The sequence below is a fragment of the Thalassophryne amazonica genome, chromosome 12, assembly GCF_902500255.1.
Source record: "Thalassophryne amazonica chromosome 12, fThaAma1.1, whole genome shotgun sequence".
In the NCBI taxonomy this organism is placed as follows: domain Eukaryota; kingdom Metazoa; phylum Chordata; class Actinopteri; order Batrachoidiformes; family Batrachoididae; genus Thalassophryne; species Thalassophryne amazonica.
The window spans coordinates 93,911,707-93,932,497 of NC_047114.1; the positions used below are offsets into that span (position 1 = coordinate 93,911,707).

General features: G+C 42.5%; 1 protein-coding gene across 1 annotated transcript; it reads right to left on the minus strand.

The window, feature by feature from the left end:
* Positions 1-8: 8 nt before the first annotated feature.
* Positions 9-19,558, minus strand: dhx30 (DEAH (Asp-Glu-Ala-His) box helicase 30). Its single transcript, XM_034182843.1, is given in 24 exon segments — positions 9-545; positions 2,647-2,786; positions 2,859-2,962; positions 4,066-4,223; positions 4,327-4,486; positions 7,012-7,032; positions 7,034-7,065; positions 7,068-7,094; positions 7,097-7,204; positions 7,301-7,385; positions 9,192-9,398; positions 9,522-9,697; positions 9,798-9,902; positions 9,986-10,067; positions 10,473-10,856; positions 12,490-12,960; positions 13,052-13,204; positions 13,280-13,429; positions 13,947-13,999; positions 14,002-14,161; positions 14,163-14,212; positions 14,333-14,441; positions 19,162-19,292; positions 19,388-19,558. Coding segments are annotated over 24 exon segments (3,492 nt in total). The 5' UTR covers positions 19,551-19,558; the 3' UTR covers positions 9-282.
* Positions 19,559-20,791: the final 1,233 nt, after the last annotated feature.

Consider the following 20,791-nt stretch of genomic DNA (forward strand, 5'->3'; position numbering starts at 1 on the left):
TATTCTACAGCCGACAAGAAAATTTCCACACATTTCTTTATTACAATAAAGACTATTTTACTGCATTCAGTCATTTGCTGAGTGACTCTGAATTTCTACTCAGAATAAAACCTCTGCTTCTCAAAAGCAGAAACTATGATCCGAGTACTCGTTTTCCTTGTACACAGAATATTGACAGTCGCAGACCATCGTGTGGATTCCTGCTCTGAGAGCTCCCAGTCATAATAACGTCGGTCCTCCTCGGTTCTTGCGTTCCAAGCAGCAGACAGGATCTCCTTCCTCTTAGTCCACCTCGCTGTCGTCGCTGCTGTCGTCCGTCTCATGTGGATTTGCGTTCGTGTTCTTCAGCAGCTCTACCAGTAAGGAGATGATCTTGCCATCTTGAGAAGAGTTGCTGATGATCTTGTCGGGGTCGCGGAGGTTGCGGTACAGCATGGTCTGGATGGACGTGCGCAGGTCCCACAGCAGCTCCCAGGTCTGAGCCGACATCTCACAGCGGACCAATGAGCACCCAGGAAACGACACATGTACTCGGTCTCCAGTTACTGTTGTATTAAAAAAACAAACAAACAAACAAGAAAGAGAGGACGTGACCAATACAGATCTTCACAGGTTTGACCTCAGACAGAGCCAGATAGTCAGACTTTAAAAAACAAAAAACAAGCATGCGTGCGCACGCACGCACACACACACACACGAGTGTGAGAATTCTGGTCAAAAAAGATCCACCTCATGTCAGTCTCGGAATTTGTTGTCTGTAATTAACAAGGCATGCAGAGAATTAATGGATTCTGCAAAGGTTTGTAACCAGAAGATCCACAGCTTGACTTCCCATCAGACCAGAAAGATCACTAAGGTCTTTTTGGGAAAAGGCCTCAACAATCTCCAAGTTACTGGTGGTGTACAGTTTAGTTGTACTGCTTAATGTGTGTATTTGTATTTTCTTTTGCATATTTTCACCTTTTCTTTGCCTTTAATCAAAACTGATATCACAGTCTCCATGTTTGTTTGAGGAGAATACAAACCACAAGAGCCATCATCATTTTCATGTTTTTGGCTTCACTCAACCTAACTGACATGATTTTAAAACTAGAACCCAAACAGACCCAGTAATGCTGAGACTAGACATTACATCAAAGAAAAGAAAAAAATACTGCTTCACAAATTTATTTTTATGTGGCTCATCAATTAAACTTAGTCCAGAACTACAGTAAAACGTAGGCCCAGTGTAACACTGATTTAAATATTTTAGTTGTTAAAATTATTATTGCAATTATAAGTAGTAGTATGAAAAATGTCTTCACAAGTGCACCGTTAAGAAGCGTTATGCAGAGCATGTCCCCCTCACAACACCCTCTTTCCATCTGGATGCACCCCTGGCTTGCAGTCTCTCAGCAGCAACAATCAAGAATTTGTGTATTTATGTGGAAAGCGCAACCTGATTGAGAAGTAATAAGGTTTTATGGGCATATTTTACATCATACCATCATCAGAAAGAGATTTTAGGTGGTTTTGTGTGTGGGGGGGTATGCAGCTGTGTTTTTAGTTTAACCACAGCAAGGACACACTCTCAGAGACACTCAGAGCAGACTTCGAAAGAAAAGTTTTAAAATTTGTTTGTAAAATTCTGCTCTTTGCTCACTCTGCTGCACTGTGACACACTCAAACACCCCACCCCCCCACCTCGCAGACAGGACAAAGACCCGCTGCCAGGAGAAAAAGCCAAAACAAAACAGACATTCTAAAAAATGATTTTTGAATGTTTTTAATGTGGTAAATTTTATATCTTGCGTCGGGACGGCGTCAGTATGAACCCTGCCTTTTGGCAGCCCAAATTGACAGAAAACCATTGTAGCGATGGAGAACTTTAATCCTTGTATTTTGGACCATGCTGACATCTTAACATGCAACATAAACTAAAGACAGAAACCACTGTCATGTTGCCTATGAACCCTTGTTGCTCACCGCAGAGTTCTGGTGACCACTAGAAGCCACTGCTTTATTTATTATTCATCCTTTATAAGATAGATCTTATTTGGCAACAATCACTGCATTTCTATAGTCTTTTTAATCCGATGTAGATGCTCACTGTGCCCACCCCCCAACACACACAATGATGTCACTGTGCTGCCATGGACAGCACTCAACTTCACACCAGGAGCAACTTGGGGATTAAGGACCTTGCAAAAGGGAACTGAACAGACGATCCTCTGGTCTCAAGTCCGCTGCATTACCCTTTCAAGCAGAGGTTTCCCAATCCTGTTCCTTGGGACCCCAAATACTGCACATTTTGCATTTGTTCATGACTGACTCAGACCAGATCAGCTCAGTCACGTGCGTTCAGCAAATAAACAGCCGGCTGAACAATGGAATACTTGGGTACTGTTTAACGCCTACAAGACGCCTACTGTTAATTTCGATTCCCAGATTTGTGACATTAATTGCACCTAGAACAGGGACAAATTGACAATGTGCAGTAATTTGGGTACCGAGGACTAGGATTGGGAATCACTGCTCTAGAGAACATCAAAATAATGTAATTTTGGCTGTTGTCCACAAGCACCCAGAGCCACAGAAATAAACAAACAAATGGTGTCACAAGCAGATTCAAAACGATGCAGTCACGAAGACCAGTGAGTGTCCAACCTCTCTCCATGACGTTACAGTCTGTGAGCAGCAGCAGAGCAAGTGGATGGACAACAGAAGAGTCTCTGATGAAAACACGGCCGTTGGACTTGACTGCGCTAAAGAAGGTCATCCAACGACTGGGGAGCTGTTCTCTTCCTCTACAACACAAAGGAAGACATTCACACACCAGATAACGTGTGCGGTAGTTAACTGTTAGCGTGGGCTCATACCTGTTCACCGAGGAGCGGTGTATCACCACCGGCCCACTCTGTGTGCGATAGGCCATGTCATTGGGGCGAAAACGCCCTCCCTTAGTTATTACGCCCTTTTTCACCTGGAAAGAGAAAACCCGCACTAAGTTCTCATTTCCCCATCCATTTTTGTTCTGTGAATTTTTCTGTAAATGGTGTAGGTAGCATGGGCCAAGCAGGGGGTCACCCCTTTGAGTCTGGTCTGCTTGAGGTTTCTTCCTCAAATTATCGGAGGGAGTTTTTTCTTACCATTGTCGCCTGTGTTCTTGCTCTGGGGGTTAATAAGGTTAGACCTCGTGTGTGAAAAGAAAATTAACATTAACAAGAGCTACATCCCAAGACTCACACTAGGATACTAGACAGTCTGCAAAAAGAAGTGCGTCACAATCCTTAAGGTATCTGAATACTCAGTAGGCATTTAATACAAGTAATAGTCCAACAGTACCAGGACGAATGGTGTTCAAATGGTCTACACTACGCTAGCCCATAAGGCAGCTGGAGTCTCAAACAAACAACTTCCCATGAAAATTCAAAGACAGCGTACATAGTCAAAAATGGTAAGTGTCATCATAGGGGCTTTCTTGTTGTCATAGGACAAGAAAATGGTGGTGTTGTAGTACGTCTGAATTGAGTCCCTACTGCTAGCGCGCTCACTTCTTGTACGCACTAGTAATGGTTTGGTAGTATGCACCAATGTTGGCTAGTACATACCAAGTATTTGGATGCAGGGTTTGATGTTTTCCACCATTGCCATGCGTGACAGTGTCAGAACCTTTCAGGAGGGTCTGCAGTGCCATCTGGTGGCTATTCTAGATGGAGATGGTCCCAAATCAGGACAAACTTTACCTACAGCAAACTCAGACTAGAAATAGCTGAGAAACCTGATGAACTTAATGTAATTCTTTCTGGCAAGTTGTTTACGTTTTTCGTCTGTGGTGGTGGAGGATGAATAAATCATCCGTGATGTGGTCCGATGTATTCACCCTCCACAGGATGAACTTTAAATGACAGCTCAGGACCCGGAGAAGCACAAACAGGTTTTTGGAGAATTTTACAGATGATCAAAGGAGGATATTTAGAAGAGATGAGCAACACTGTCACATCAAAACCATTCAACAAACCAACGGAAAATCGGGTTTAAAAATGCTAAATATTTCTGTCAGAGGTGGAAACTGTCTCCATGTACCTGAATGAGGTTGGGATAGAGTCCAGCCAGCAGCACGGCCTGGAGCAGTTCATCCTCATTACTGTGCTCATTGCAGAGAGAAAAGGAATTCTGGCACTTAGTGGAGTGAGAAACCAGCTCTGCTTCGTACAGGTTCTCACTGAACTGAGAGATGAGACCTGTAACACAAACAAACAGCGACAAGAACCGGTTTGTGGACCAAGCTCAACCAGAGAAGACCCCACAGGGGTCGGACACGTGGTTTAAATGTGCTTCGACTACCACTGATGAACCGAAGGCTGTTCCGAGACAGGGACAATTGTTGAAGGTAGTCTTCTCGATCATCTCTACTGCCTTCCCGTTGAAGTTGTCTCCAGCCCAACATGGCCCGACTGAACACCAAATAGTCACTGAAACTGGAATCACTCAGTTCCCGTTTTGCCTAGGCGAACAGAATGAAGATGATGACATGCTTTAGTTTGTAGTCACCCTCCAAAAAAAACAAAAAAACAAAAACAGGGTCCTGTTCTTCGTACATGGATTACTGTGTTAGTGAAATTCAGTTCCTGACGTTCTAGTGTGATCCTGGATCTTTAGGTTCTTGGAAACGGATGCTGGATTGGGTGTCACAGCAACATATGCAAACTTGTCTGGCATCAAAATATACTTTTTGACCAAGCAGAATCCAAATATGGAACTCTAAAAATCACTAAAATCTAAAAAGAAGCTTTGGTCAAGTTCATGTCTGGATGACAACCAAGCCTACCAACTGATTAAAGTAAGGACAAATTAGACTAGCTAATTGCTGTGGCCAGTGACAACTCTTCTGAGCTTTTGGGAACAGATATGCATTAGCAGTGGTGGGCACAGTACCGCTAACCGCTAATTATTGAAGCTAAAGTTTTCATTATCGAATTTTTTTCAGATAACTTTGAAAACCATCATCGGACCAATTATCTTCCGATACGATTTAGTCCAATAATTTTTAAACCGCCAACATATTTTTGGAGGTGTGGTGAATAAAGCTTTATAGTTACAAACATTTATTAAGTTTAAAATCAGTTGAGTATCTACCTGTTAAATGTTTTGTAGTAGATGTACAGTTTTATCCTCTGTAAACAGAGGAGAGCTGGTTCCAGAAGAAACCGCTCTATACTCTGCAGGCAAAGGAGAAAAAAAAAAAAAAAAAAAAGCTAATTTCTTTTGACACCATACTGATATGCTGGCAATATCACCCAAGTCATCCAGAGGCATACAGTTTTAACTTATGGTTAAAATTTTAACCAAATTTCTGACAACTTATTTAAATTAATGTCATGGCTGAAGTTTTACAAAGTGAAAATATCAGATATATGTTTTAGCTTTAAAGTATTCCACTAATTTTGAAGGTTTTAGTGTGGACATGCTGTCTCCAGATGCATTATGGGTAATCTCAGTACATTCACGACAGAAGAAATGCATTTGAGACGCTCTTATCAGGCTCCACACGGCCAACAGCATTAAACTCTTTGTATATTGTGCCTAAAACTCTCGAATATATATTTATAGATGTTAGTGTTTTATGTAAAAATGCCAGAAGCAGCCCAGGTTGCTTCTCCATTATTTTCAATTGGAATCATTGCAGTTGATTCCTATTTGCTATTTAGATTCCTGCTTATGTCAAACGCTGTCTGTCATCTTTGTTCCAGAGTAATATATAAGATGCCTGAAATTTAGTTTGCGTTTATTAAATACCACGCATCTTAAACGTAGCAGACACGGATTATCTGGAATTTTGTTTTGGCAAGTTTTCACGGTCTCTACTGGCCAGTAGTGTTCATGGCAGTATAAGCGTCTGGACGCCAGTAGATGGCAGTGTTCTATTTATTTTGACCCTGATTATATTAGATGGTTGTCAAAATAACTTGGCTTTTTGCAAATGGCTTTTTTTTTTTTAGAAATAAAAAAAGACATTTTACAAAAGCACATTTACGAGGTCTGTCCGTAAAGTATAGGTCCTTTTTATTTTTTTCAAAAACTATATGGATTTCATTCATATGTTTACGTCAGACATGCTTGAACCCTCGTTGCGCATGCGTGAGTTTTTCCACGCCTGTCGGTGACGTCATTCGCCTGTGAGCACTCCTTGTGGGAGGAGTCGTCAGCCCCTCGTCGGATTCCTTTGTCTGAGAAGTTGCTGAGAGACTGGCGCTTTGTTTGATCAAAATTTTTTCTAAACCTGTGAGACACATCGAAGTGGACATGGTTCGAAAAATTAAGCTGGTCTTCAGTGAAAATTTTAACAGCTGATGAGAGATTTGAGTGATACTGTCGCTTTAAGGACTTTTCACGGTGCGAGACGTCGCGCTGCGCACTCAGCGGCGTCATCAGCCTGTTCAAGCTTAAAACCTCCACATTTCAGCTCTATTGATCCAGGACGTCGTGATAGAACAGAATTTCAGAAGAAGTCGGTTTCAGCATTTATCCGATATTCCACTGTTAAAAGGAGATTTTTTTAAATGAAAGACGTGCAGACGGGTCCGCGCGTCGGGACGCAGCCGATGCGGCGCGGCGGCACAGGAAAAACACTCCGTGTTGATAACCATTTGTAAAATCCAGTTGGCTTTTGATGGCTTTCAGTGGAGTGAGTATATGAGAAATTGTTTATCAGCTGGAGATGTTCCAACGTGTCCTCAAGGCTTCCAACGGAGGTGTTTTTCCTGTGGCGGAGCGTCGCGGCGGCTGCGAGCCACTGATGTTACAATCCCACAGAAGAACACGACGACAGACCGGAGCAGTCATCTCATCCATGTAAAGTCTCAGGCAGGTTCAAAAAACAAATTAAAGCTCGGCATGGCAAGATTAGGCAGATCCCGGATGGTCAGTTTGTCTATAAAGACCAGGACGGAGACACGTTCGTCAAATCTATACAAATTAATACAAAAAAAACAAACAAAACAGAAATAAATGAACAAAACCTCACAACACCTGATTAACAAGTGCTCTGTTCCTGCAGACTGTTGTGGAACGGGTCTCTGGTCGACAACCAGCTACAGACATCAGGGGCAAACACATCGGAACATCACTGCCAGAACCATCACTTTTCCCAGCCGTGGGTCACATGACATGCAGGCAACACGTTCTCCTAAAGGAGTCAGGGTTTCGGTTTTATCCAGAACACCTGCAAAGAAAAAAAAAGAAAAGAAAAAAAGAATGAAGGTTAAATTGCACACAAACTCATGTGCCTATGTGTCTGTGGCGCACGCTGCCCCGCCACTCACCGATGTCTGTAGATTTCGGACAGCATCTCTCACAGCTTGTTGCTCTGGACTGTCCAACACTTGGGATAAGAAATCTACAGCCTCCAAACACACACAAAAGTCAGAAAATTAAAACCAGAGGGTCATGAGAAAATAAACTAACCTTTTTTTTTTTACCTATTCATTCATTTTCTGCCGCGTATCTGGTACAGGTCACAGTTGGCTGCAGACCAAGCAGCCAAGTCCTCCAACTCTTTCTGGGGGGTTCCCAGGAGGCCTTCCCAAGACAGCTAGGAGATATAATTACTCCCGTCTGGTCTGAGTCTACTCTGGGGCCTCCCCCCAGTTGGACATGAACAGAAGACCTCCCTAGGGAGACTACCAGGGGGCATCCTCAATTATACTGTATTTGTTGTCTTTCCGATGCCCCGAGTTTTTTTTTCCCTCTCTGTTTGAGGTGTGGCTCCATCCAGAGATGGGTGTGGTGCTTCTTTCTGTAACACCCTGTCTGTGCACCAGCAAAATTTCCTGCATATTCATTTTGTAAATTGTGTCGGTAGCAAGGCCCAGGCAGAGGGTCGCCCCTTTGAGTCTGGTCTGCTTGAGATTTCTTCCTCAAATCATTAGAGGGAGCTTTTTCTTACCACCGTCACCTGTGTTCTTGCTCTGGGGGTTGGTAAGGTTAGACCTTACTTGTGTGAAGCATCTTGAGGCAACTTTGTTGTGATTTGGTGCTATGTAAATGAAAATAAAATGAAAAAAAAAAAATTTAAATCCTCACTAGATTCCTGAAAAACTCAGTGAGCTCCTTTCAGTATAAAGAAGCTGCAGCTCTGCTCAGAGTCCCTCCTGGATATTCAAGCTTCTCACCCCGTCCCTGAATGTAACACCAGATACCCAACAAAGGAATCTAATTTCCCCCACTTGTATCCGTGATATTGCTCTTTCAGTGACTACTCAAAATGTTGTGACCATATCAATCAATTTTATTTATATAGCGCCAAATCACAACAAACAGTTGCCCCAAGGCACCTTATATTGTAAGGCAAGGCCATACAATAATTACGGAAAACCCAACGGTCAAAACAACCCCCTGTGAGCAAGCACTTGGCTACAGTGGGAAGGAAAACTCCCTTTTAACAGGAAGAAACCTCCAGCAGAACCAGGCTCAGGGAGGGGCAGTCTTCGCTGGGACTGGTTGGGGCTGAGGGAGAGAACCAGGAAAAAGACATGCTGTGGAGGGGAGCAGAGATCAATCACTAATGATTAAATGCAGAGTGGTGCATACAGAGCAAAAAGAGAAGAAACACTCAGTGCATCATGGGAACCCCCAGCAGTCTAAGTCTATAGCAGCATAACTAAGGGATGGTTCAGGGTCACCTGATCCAGCCCTAACTATAAGCTTTAGCAAAAAGGAAAGTTTTAAGCCTAATCTTAAAAGTAGAGAGGGTGTCTGTCTCCCTGATCCGAATTGGGAGCTGGTTCCAGAGGAGAGGAGCCTGAAAGCTGAAGGCTCTGCCTCCCATTCTACTCTTACAAACCCTAGGAACTACAAGTAAGCCTGCAGTCTGAGAGCGAAGCGCTCTATTGGGGTGATATGGTACTATGAGGTCCCTAAGATAAGATGGGACCTGATTATTCAAAACCTTATAAGTAAGAAGAAGAATTTTAAATTCTATTCTAGAATTAACAGGAAGCCAATGAAGAGATAGGTGAGGATACGAGCGCAATTCAAGAACCTAACTTTCCAGCTCAGCTCTTTCTTCACCACAGCGGTCTGGTCCTGCATCTGCAATAGCTCAGATGCAGGACCAACCAACCTGTGGATCTCACGCTCTCCCTTGCCCACATAATTAACAAGCCCCTTAGATACTTCAACTCCTCACCTTCCTCACCATAACTCAGTACCTTGCTGTTTGGACTGTGGATTTTGGCCTGCATTACTAAACTCTCCAGGGGGGTGCGCAGAATCTCAGGAATGGGGAAGGGAGTCATGGATTCCAGTTGGACTCTTGAGAACAGGTGATAGGACCATCCCGGCTGACATCGCCCTGCTCTCCCTTTTCTTTGAGTGACGTTGGATCGAGATACCCACACCGTGTCCAGACAAGAGACCTGCGAGTGAAATGAAAACCTGTGGATCATTACTGATTTTTGCTATCAGGTAACATCACGAGCTCCCTTTGCTGGCGATCTGAGATAGTTACTCAAGAATCGACTCTAAACTGTGAAGCCAACCTTGGTCCTTGGATCATAATTTTGCTGTTTGTGAGTTCCAACATCGACCACGTGAACAATGTCGTCAATAGTGATGGACGTCTCTGCAATGTTGGTGGCGAGAACAATCTTCCTTTGGCCCACTTGTGGGCGCTGGAAGACTTTTTGTTGGTCTGAAACTGACATACTGGAGTGCACTAAGGGGGGGGGGGGGGGGGGGGAGAATAATAAATGAATTATTTTTGTACCAAGGCAGTTTTCCTCTTTACAAAAGAAATCTGCTCTTTGCTCTCTTACGTGGCAGGATCATGTGTGAGTGTGATGAGAAATGTGGCTTCCCCTCCAGTTTTTCCTGAATCGCTTTGATATCCTGCCACCCAGGCAGGAAACACAGCACTGCACCTGGAACACGAAGGCAACAATGACTGAAACCATCGTCACAGGCACCGACATACATCACATACAGAAGAGAACCCAAGAGTTACCTGGCTCCCCGTGTGCGTCAATATGCTCAATAACGTCGGCCACCAAGTCCAGATCTGGTGCAATGTCATCTTTCTCGTTAAACTATGTGCAAAATAAAGATGATTATTAACCATTTCCTTCTCTAGTCATCTCTGGTGTCACTCCTGATCAAACCTATCAGATCCTACTCATTGTTTGCCAGGATCCATTTATCTCAGTATACAGATCTTTTACACAGGTTTTTTGGAGAACAGTGCACATTTCAGGCAACTCCTAGCCTTAGACACCAAGCGGGAAGATGGATTTTTCTCCACAACCATCATAGATACAGATACCCAAGCCCTCTTTACTTTGCTGGAAGCTGCTAAAGGCTTGAGTGCAGGCACTGCTGCAGAGGCAAGTAAAGAGGACCCGGGAGGAAGAAATTTTCACTGCAGGCTAATTAATGAAAAGGCTAATAATAATAATAATAATAATAATAAAGCTTTGTTATTACTCGAGTCTCACCTGTTCATCAGCCAGTGTCCTCTGCTGAACTGGGGCTGAGCATCCCATCTCTCTCAGTACATCCTCCAGATATCTATCCTGCACCGGGTGCATAAATCCAGGAACCTTTACAATAGGACATCCTCCAAAGTACTGGGCTAACCTCTGGTTGTCTCCAGTGGCACTCATTAGTACCACACGCAGGTCAGAGTTCTCAACTAAGCTGGTACGCAGCAGGGCCAGAAGGAGGTCTGTGTTTATGTCTCGCTCATGGACCTCGTCCACCACCACGTGACTGATGCCCTGCAGGTACGGGTTCCCCTGCAGCTTCCTCAGCAGGACCCCCACTGTGAGGAAGAGCATGGCTCCTCCGCTGTGATCTGGGGGACGGCTTTCGAGCCTCACCTGTGCAGATACAAGATCCTGCTTCAAGATGTTCTCTTTCGTAATTTAAACCTACAAGGAATTGGATCAGTAGCAGATTGACACGCGTGTGCATACAGTGCAGAAAAGAAAAAAGTGAAGCTGTCTTCATGTGCAGAGACATTTAGGGTTTGTGCAGACTGACAGTAAAAAAAAATGATTAATGATTTGAACCTGATCCCATGTTGCATGTCTGAACAGTCAAAAAAAATAAATAAAAAAAACCCACATGAAATCTCCCCCCGCCCCCATATCTGTTTCAAGCCTCGTTTGCAGGTGGTTTGACATATGATTCAAATCAGATTTCTGAAAGTTCATTTCCGTCTAAATGCTTGGATTGGATCCCAGGTGCATTCTGTTAACTTTGTAAGTTCTGATGCCATGTAAAGTTTGGCAGATTATCGCACTGCAGACCGCATCGTCCATTATGGATTCCTGCTCTAAGAAAAATCACTCACTCCAAAAAAGAAAACACATTCATTCAACATGAGGTGTGTTAACGGGACGTACTGTGTGGTGACAGTTGTTCAGCTAAACAAGCCGACTGTGTGTGTGTGCTGGGGGGGGGGGGGGCGCATATTAATGTTACTCATAGCTCCTTGCATTTTTTGTGTGAAGGTCGTGTTGAAAGGCTCTATGAATTAAACATATACTGTAAAACAGTTTTGAGTTTGTTATTCTATATTTTAACACTTTCTTACTGCAGGCAAATATCAGCTTTCGGCCTCCAACATGACTAATAATTGATATCACCCCTGAAAAAGCCATATCCAGTAACCCCTAGGGAGGTACACATACACAACAGCCCAAACTAACCTGTAAAATTGCCCCCCTTCCCCCCAAAAAGCAAATCTGTCACAGAACAGACAGTATGGAATTAAAAGTCATTATCAAAGACAAAAATGGACAGATTGAGCTGCGCTACAACAGCTGCCTTCTGCATCACACCTGTCTAATGTGTTTCAGCCTTAACAGCCTTATTGTATGGCCTTGCCTTACAATATAAAGCGCCTTGGGGCAACTGTTTGTTGTGATTTGGCGCTATATAAAAAAATTGATTGATTGATAATACACAGATGGATTTTGGGTCAATCATGCATCAGATGAATAATGTGAAAGTGGAGCACAACAGAGCAGAAGTTGTTGCCCCGGTTTTTTCCTCTTATTCCCTCCCAAATATGCTGGCCCATGCTCACTCTTGCGCTGCTCAGATGCCCTGCAGGTGCTATGTCTTTACTATATAGCAACTGAAATGGATGAGGATTGCCACATGAATACACAGGTCAGATCTGGTGACTTGCTGTATTTTCATGTGGACAGTCAATCTGAGAGAAAACCCAAATCAGATAGGAAAAAAATCCAATTTGAACTGGCAAAGCCTTGTAAACAGACATGACGATAGATGGAAAGAAACATGCAATGTAATAGTGGCAGGCACTCAAGACTGCAGCGGAGCACACTATACTACACTCTGACACTATGACTGCTCTGATATTTTTATTTTAAACTTCCTCAGTGTACACCGGGTTCATAAAACAATTCCACATACATGTTTTCAGTTCGGTGCATTGAACTGCATTAAAGACTGGTATCAAGATAATAAACACGAACCCACCTGATATCCGACAGAGTGTTTTAACGCTGGACCCATCTCCTCAGCAACACGATGGGCCACTGACACCGCGCTGATACGACGAGGCTGAGTGACCAGAATGTTGCACTCTGCGCCCTCGCCACTTTTCACGCATTCTTCCAGCAGGAAACGAGGGATTCGAGTCGTTTTACCGCACCCTGTTTCGCCTGCGATCACGACCACCCTGGATGTCTGAACAGTAGAAACAACATGTTGGCGATGGGCGTCAACTGGCAGCTCCACGCCCAGTTTAGGATTTGCCCTCTCCCATTTGTCCTGCAGGTGCAGGCTGAGCTCCTTGGCCTTTTCTTTCAACAAAGGTCTGTATGGCTGACCCGTAATGGCGTCTGTCACCAAGTCATCATCTTCATCCTCCTCTTCCTGGTGTATCATCTGCTGTTCTCTCGCCTCTTCCTCCTTCCAGTACTTCTGTAGGTCTGTTGCCGCTGGATACTGTAATTCAAAGATGAGATTTGAATTTAAGTGGCACACATAATAAAGACGCTCCACTCCGTCCATCCCATTACAAGATGTGAGAGCTGACCTCGGCAAGATAATCCCTGACCCGATCCTCCATGTATTCGGGGACTTCTAGCAGGAAGGGGCGTCTCTCCCTCGCTCCTGCCTCTCTCACCTTCTCATGGTGGTACTGGGCGTGAGTCAGCGGAACGTTGTCTTTACTCAGCAGTCCAAGTTCCTAAGTCAGGTGACACAAGTCACAAAAAAAAGACGAAAACACACACGAGCGATATTTTCCAAAACAGGTCCTTACTTTCAGTTTCACACAGGCGAGAGCTGCAGCCGTCTTCTCGGCAGCCACTCGATTGCGTGCTGTGGCCGTGAACGTCATGTTCTCCGGCCACTTAAGCGTCAGTTCACACTTTTTGTGTTTTCTTCCCTCTGTCCTGAAGTGGATGAACTCCTGTAACAGCAGAACAACAAATACAGATGAAGAGTAGAACAAATGACTTCCATCACTTGTGGATTAATTTCACTGTTTAGCTGATAAATGTCAAGAACATTTTGCTTTTTCCCCACTTATGATCTATTCTTTCATTTGTGATGTTTATGTAAATTATGGGTTCAGTTTGAGCTGCAATGATTAACTGATCATTAATCAACTATTAAACTGTTCAACAACTTTTTTGATAATTGACTGTTTTCAGTCATTTGAGAAAAATAATTCAAATTCTTTGATTTCATCTTCTAAAATGTGATTTTTTTTTTTTCTGGTTTATTTTACTAGCTGATTTACACCTATCTGGCAGTAAACTAAATATTTTTGGGCTGTGGGACAAAACAAGACATTTTAAGGCATCAGCATGGCCACTGGGATAATATTTCTGATTACTATGTTGCACTACGACACCAGTGTACTGCACACTCCCAAACAAGAAAGCAGCAATTTGCCTCTCACTTTGTAAATGGTAACTACTAACCCTTATCCCACTGCATGACGTGGCAACTGAACACCCTCGCCAGGAGAGACTTCGGGCTCTGGGAACAAACGCAGTGCTTCAGATATCTTGGCGACGTCCTCTAAATCAGTCAGTGATCGACTTTGCTCTTCTGCTGAGGCCTTGGCCAATGTGTCCGTGCAGGCGTCATGCTGAACATCGTAAGAAGGTGACCGTTTTCCTTCTCTGCCTCGTCTCAGTTCCTCTTCTTGGGAGCTGATGTCTGGGACCAATCACACCCAGTTCCTAAGCACAAACAAACACAAATTGGAAAGTGAAAGACAAGGAACAAGTCAGGGCACACTGATAGGATGAGAAGGAAATGTATCGTGACTTTTTATGCGGCTGAAACCGCTGCAATTTACTTTTGAGCTTGACACCTGCAGCAGTGCAGGCAACGCGTTCTGCATCCACCCTGTTGGAAGCATAACCCTCCATTTCAACTTGCAGGGCCATAGCACGGTTGACGGTAGCTTTCTGCAAAAACAAAGTCATGGACAACAAGCAGGCAACAAGACGCAAGGGCAAGGCAAACTCAAAAAATATCACAGCTGGCATTTTACAATTTCACAATGTAAGAACAGATCCACAGCTCACCTCGTCTTCAAGCTGAAGCAGGTTTTTCAAATAATAAGTTGTGCAACACCAACATAAAGTTGTCAACTAAAGGACTTATTGTCAGTCAGGTAGATAAAAACTGTTGGACAGTGACAAGTTTGGAACATTTGTATGAGTACACCTCCACTGTGGGGTCGGAATGAGATTATGGAAGCTGGATGACTATTAATGAATCATTTATGGAGAACAGATGGGAATGAGTGTCCAATGATTTCTTTTGCTTTATGATTTTTATTCTCTGAAAATAAATAAATATATATTTATTTATTTATTCCCATGTAACTGTAAAAAGAAACTGCTGCCCTTCTGTCTGTCCATCTGTGTGGCAAAACCTTTCACGTCCTAAAACCTAAACCATAAACTCTTAAAATCAAAACGTTTATACATTAGTACTGGGAGGTCAAACATCTGCCTGCCAATAAATAAATAAACAAACAAATAAATAGACTTTTTTTTTAACTGAATTTTGGGTTTCAAGTAGGAAAGTCACAGAAGCTCTGAAATGCTTACACTGCCCGCTAGATGGTGATAAATACTACTCAATGTGTGGCAAGTCTTCACTGTTGACTTCCTTTGGAAAGTTAATAAGCTGTGAAAAAAGGTGAAATAAGGAGTGCTGACAGTCAAAAATCAACTTACAGTTGTGTCATTGCCCTTATGGGCTCTTTATTTGTTTCCTGTGTGCACTTGTTTTTAAGAGTTTAATTTATTTATATGATCACAATTAATTTCAATCAAACATTCAAGATGTGCTTGTAGTGTTGACTTATCTTTAATTCAGGGAGAACTTTTTAAGGAATTGCCGAAATCACAGTCATTTTCTGAGGCCATAAGTAATTCGACAAAGGAAATGCAAAGACGATTTTTTTTTTAAATGCAAGCCATTACTTTTACAGCCAGATTTCTTTTGGACAAGTCAGGGGATGAACCATGAACATTTTCAAACTCACTGAATGCATTTTGGACTTCATTTACATCAATCACGAATACAAACAGAATGGTCCTGTAAGAAGGTGGCTCGTGAAGGAAGCCCCCAAGACACCCATGATAACTCTGAAGGAGAAACTGTGCATAGCTCAGCTAGTCTGTAACACCATCAAGTACAAGGCTTCATGATGGAATAGAAAATGATTTCATCGAGACATGAAATTTCAAGGTTCAAGGTTAACTTTATTGTCCCAAGGAAAATCTGTCTTGGGCTTGCAATGCTGTGGTTAGAATAGCAAAAACACATACAATCATACAACATAATATACAATTACGGGAACACAGGAAACAGTCAGTTAAAATTACATAGTCTTCAGTGAGACCCCTCAACATCCAGTAATGTGTCTGTAGGTACTATCCAGATTTATTCAAAAGAGTAATAGACAAAGGAACAAAAGAATTTTTAAATCGTTACTCTTATACCTGACAGCTGATACGTTTCCCTGATGGCAAGAGCTCATAATCGCTGAAAAGCATGTGGGAAGGCTCCTTAAGAATGTTTTAGCTTGCGCCAGGACTGAGGTTTCGAAAATAGTTTTTAAAGAGGGATATTCTCTCTTGCCAATCATTTTTATGGCGTATTGAACTAGTTTCTCAAAATTTAAGATAGTCTGCCACAAGGCACAAAACCTGCAAGAAGTAGTCGATTAATCAATTATGAAATTGATTAATTGGATTACGGTTAGGATTATGGTTAGGGTTATGGGTATGATTAGGGTTATGGTTCGTGGTTAAGGAAATGTTGCTGCTCCCATAAAGTAGTTTAGGAATCTACGCATCAATAATAATGATAACCTTTATTTAACCAGGTAGAATTCCATTGAGATCAAAACCTCTTTGACAAGGATGACCTGGCCAAGAAAGGCAGCAGCACACGTCATAATGGACAGGTTAACATCAACACGAGAATGTTGGCGATTAATAAAATACAATCAGCTTTGTCATAATAATATTACACATGGTGTGAACTCTCAAGCAGGTTTTAGATTTAGAAACACGGGCATTGTGCAAAAGAATCCCATTCGCGATCTTGTAAAATAGATCGGAAGGGGTTCCTGGAGGTCAGTCTGGGCAGTTTCAGTTTGAAATGGAGAATGTTCCAAACAGAGGGAGCTGAAAAACTAAAGGCATTCTTTCCCGCTTCAGTGCTGACACGAGGTACATGAAAACATAACATGTCATTCGAGCACAGAGCGTAACGGCTTTCAGATCTCTTAAGTAAGGTGGACAAAATAGGTCGGAACTAGACCAATAAGAGTTTTGTAAACCAGAATCATCCAGTGTGTATAACGCCTGACAGACAAAGAGGGCACGCCCACTTTGGCAAACAACTCACAGTGATGGGTGAGGCGGCTACAACCAGTGATGAATCTCAGGGAGCAATGATATAGTGGGGTCAAGGAATTGTAGACAACTGGATGAGGCACACCGATACACGACATAGCCATAGTCCAATAAGGGCAGGAAGGTAGCAGCATGAAGCATGACTTGTTTCTGTAAAAGAAGCCTAGCTTCACCCTTAATTTGGAGATCAAGTGTTTAAAATAAACTTTAAAAGAGAACTCATACACTGCAGTTGGATAATGTGGAGACTTTTAAATGGAGATTGAAAACCTATTTGTTTTCCTTGTTTTATCATTAGTTTTATTCTGTTATTATGCGTTTTTATTCTTATGCTCTTTTATGTTTTGTCTTTTCATTGTGTTTTTAACCTTTTATTCAATTTTTTCCCTGTTTTTTGTGTTCTGTTGTGTAAGGCACCTTGAGGCGATCTCATCATGAGTTGGCGCTATAGAAATGATTAAATTTGAATTTGAGCTCAGTGTCAATAGTCGATCCTAAATACAGTTGTATGCAAAAGTTTGGGCACCCCTGATAATTTTCATGATTTTCCTTTATAAATCATTGGTTGTCTGAATCAGAAATTTCAGTTAAATTTATCATATAGCAGACAAACACACTGATATTTCAGAAGTGAAATTAAGTTTCTATTATTTACAGAAAGTGTGCAATCATTATTTAAACAAAATTAGGCAGGTGGATAAATTTGGGCACCCTTGTCATTTTATTGATTTAATACATTTAGTACTAATTATTGTAACACAAAATTGGTTTGGTAAGCTCATTGACCCTTAACCTCCTTACACAGGTGAATCCAATCATGATAAAGGGTATTTAAGGGGGCCATTTGCAAATGTTTCCCCTCTTTGCATCTCTTCTAATGCGTGGCAACATGGGAGCCTCTAAACAACTCTCAAATAACCTGAAAACAAAGATTGTTCAACATCACGGTTTAGGGGAAGGACACAAAAAGCTACCTCAGAGATTTCAGCTGTCAGTTTTCACTGTGAGGAAATGGAAGACTGCAGGCACAGTACTAGTTAAGGCCCGAAGTGGCAGGCCAAGAAAAATCTCATAAGCTGAAGCTCATTCAACTATATAGCGTACTTTGCACAAAGAGATGCTGTAATACAGAGGAAGCCTTTTCTGTGTACACGCCACAAACAGAGTCGCTAAAGCACATTTGGACAACCAGCTTCATTTTGGAATAAGATGCTGTGGACTGATGAAACTAAAACTGAGTTATTTGGACATAAGGGGCGGTATGCACGGCTGAAAAAGAAAACAGCATTCCAAGAAAATCTTGCTACCTACAGCAAATATGGAGGTGGTTCCATCATGCTGTGGGGCTGTTGTGGCCAGTGCAGGTACTGGGAATCTTGTTAAAGTTGAGGGTCACATGGATTCCAGTCAATATCAGCAGATTCTTGAGAACAATGTTCAAGAATCAATGATAAAGTTGAAGTTGCGCCGGGGCTGGATTTTTCAACAAGACAATGACCCTAAACACTCAAAATCTACTAAGGCATTCATGCAGAGGAACAGTACAACATTCTGGAATGGCCATCTCAGTCCGCAGACGTGAATATTGTTGAAAATCTGTGGTGTGATTTTAAGCGGGCTGTCCATGCTCGGAAACCAACAAACCCGAGATGTTTTGTAAAGGATGGTCCAAGATACCTTCAACCAGAATCCAGACTCTCACTGGAAGCTATAGGAAGCGTTTAGAGGCTGTTATTTCTGCAAAAGGAGGATCTACTAAATATTGATGTATTCTTTTCTGTTGGGTTGCCCAAATTTATGCACCTGCCTAATTTTGTTTAAAGAATTACTGCACACTTTGTGTAAATCCTATAAACTGCATTTCACTTCTCAAATATCACTGTGTTTGTTTGCTATATGATACATTTAACTGAAACTGCTGATCCAAACAACCAATGATTTATAAAGGAAAATCATGGAAATCATCAGGGGTGCCCAAACTTTGATGGTATGTTCTCCAAGCAACCAGGTGATTTAGAGAAAAACATTAATTTTGATTTTTCTGCATAATTTGTCCAGACGGTTCTGCGCCACATCAAAAGTGAACTGTAAAGATTCAAACGGCTGTGTCACCGAGTTACACTGTCATCAGCATATACGGTGTCAATAGCAAATACATGTACAAGTACGTAGCCTCATAATCAAATACGTCGAAATATGAGACTGAAATAAAGAGAACCTGTGTGATAATGAAGGGTTATGAACTGACCTTGACTCCTCTGTGCTCGCTGCAGCTGTACTGGACGAACCGGGACATGTCACTGACTCCCAGGGAACGAGAGATGGTGTTATTCAGGAAGGTCTTGGGATCAGGGAACTCTTTGGAGAGTGTCACACTGCCTAAACAGGGGGGGGGAATGAGCAGGCACAACAGAATTTAAGAGAGGAAGCGTCAGGTTAGCGTCCTTGACGTCACGCAGCGTTTCTTCTCTCACCGCGTTGAGCTGATGGCGCGTGTTCCTGGAAACACCGAGCTTTCATCTTGTAACATCGTATGTCGCAATTCCAGCCCAACACAGGTTTGCCTCCCGTGGTAAAACATTTTAGAAAACGGCTCATCAGCTTCAGACGCACGAGTGATGTGCCGGGTAGCGCCATGTTTGCTCCTTCTTGTGCGGCTGCGCAATAGAGTAAAAAAAAAAAAAAAAAAAAAAAAAAAAAAAAAAAAAAAAAAAAAAGCTTTCTTCTTCTATTGAGAATTTTGGCGGTTTGCAAACCGACACGGTGCATCACCGCCACCAACAGTTAGGGTGAGGAAATGAGGAGCTAATCGAGGGGGAGGAGAACAATGGAAGTGGAGGAAACTACGTAACACCGTTCCCTTTAAATATACAAATACATGCCTCCAAACTGGCGGTGTAAGTGTAAAAAAGCCACAGACATCAAGCCACAGTCCACTGTGAAGACAGTGAAGCATGGAGGCATCATCATATGGAGATGTTTCTCATACGATGGTGTTGGGTCCATTTATCACATACCAGAGATCATGGATCAGTTTGAATGCATCAAAATACTTGAAGAGGTCATGTTTCCTTATGCCAACAAGAAAATTCCTCTGAAATGGGTATTTCAACAAGACAAAGACCCCAAACACACTAACAAGTGAGCAGCATCTTGGTTCCAGACCAACAAGATTAATGTTATGGAGTGGCCAACCCAATCCCAGGAACATTGTCCATTAGAAAAGCTATGGAGTGACATCAAAATGGGGTCATCTGTCCTGTAACTCACAGTCATTCACAGTTGCAGAGTTTCATCAGGAATTTTAATGTCAAGCTTTGATTGTCTGGTTTTCTCTTCAGCTGGTGGGTCTCGAGCATCCAAATTCCAGCAGGCACTGTTTCCAGTGGTGCATCAGTGTCTGCAGTCATAGTAACTGATGGAGCAGCTCAGTAAAGACAATGGTGTGTGGAGGAGTAAAGAGAAAGTCTGCATGTCACGTGAGAAACAGTGATATTTGAAAAAGCACACCCAATCACCAATTATAGGAATTTTACACATTTTTTTTTTTTTTAGAAGATGAAGATTATAATCACAGGTCCACTTTGCATGGAACAATCTGACTTATCCAGTGCTCCTTTGTCTACCACCATCCACAGGATGACTCTGGAGGTCCTCTGAACTGTATGGACAGAAAGCAGATGGTACATCTAAGGAGTGACTAGTTTTGTGGACGGTCGTAGCTCTAACACCCCTCAGAGGCCCCCAGTTTTTACTCATGTGGCCTCTTCCATGGCCTGGATCACCGAGGTGAGGGACAGCACTGAGCATCTACATCACCATCATGTCCCAAAGAGAGACACGGTAAATACACTGATGCTGGGTTGTTGTTGCTTTTT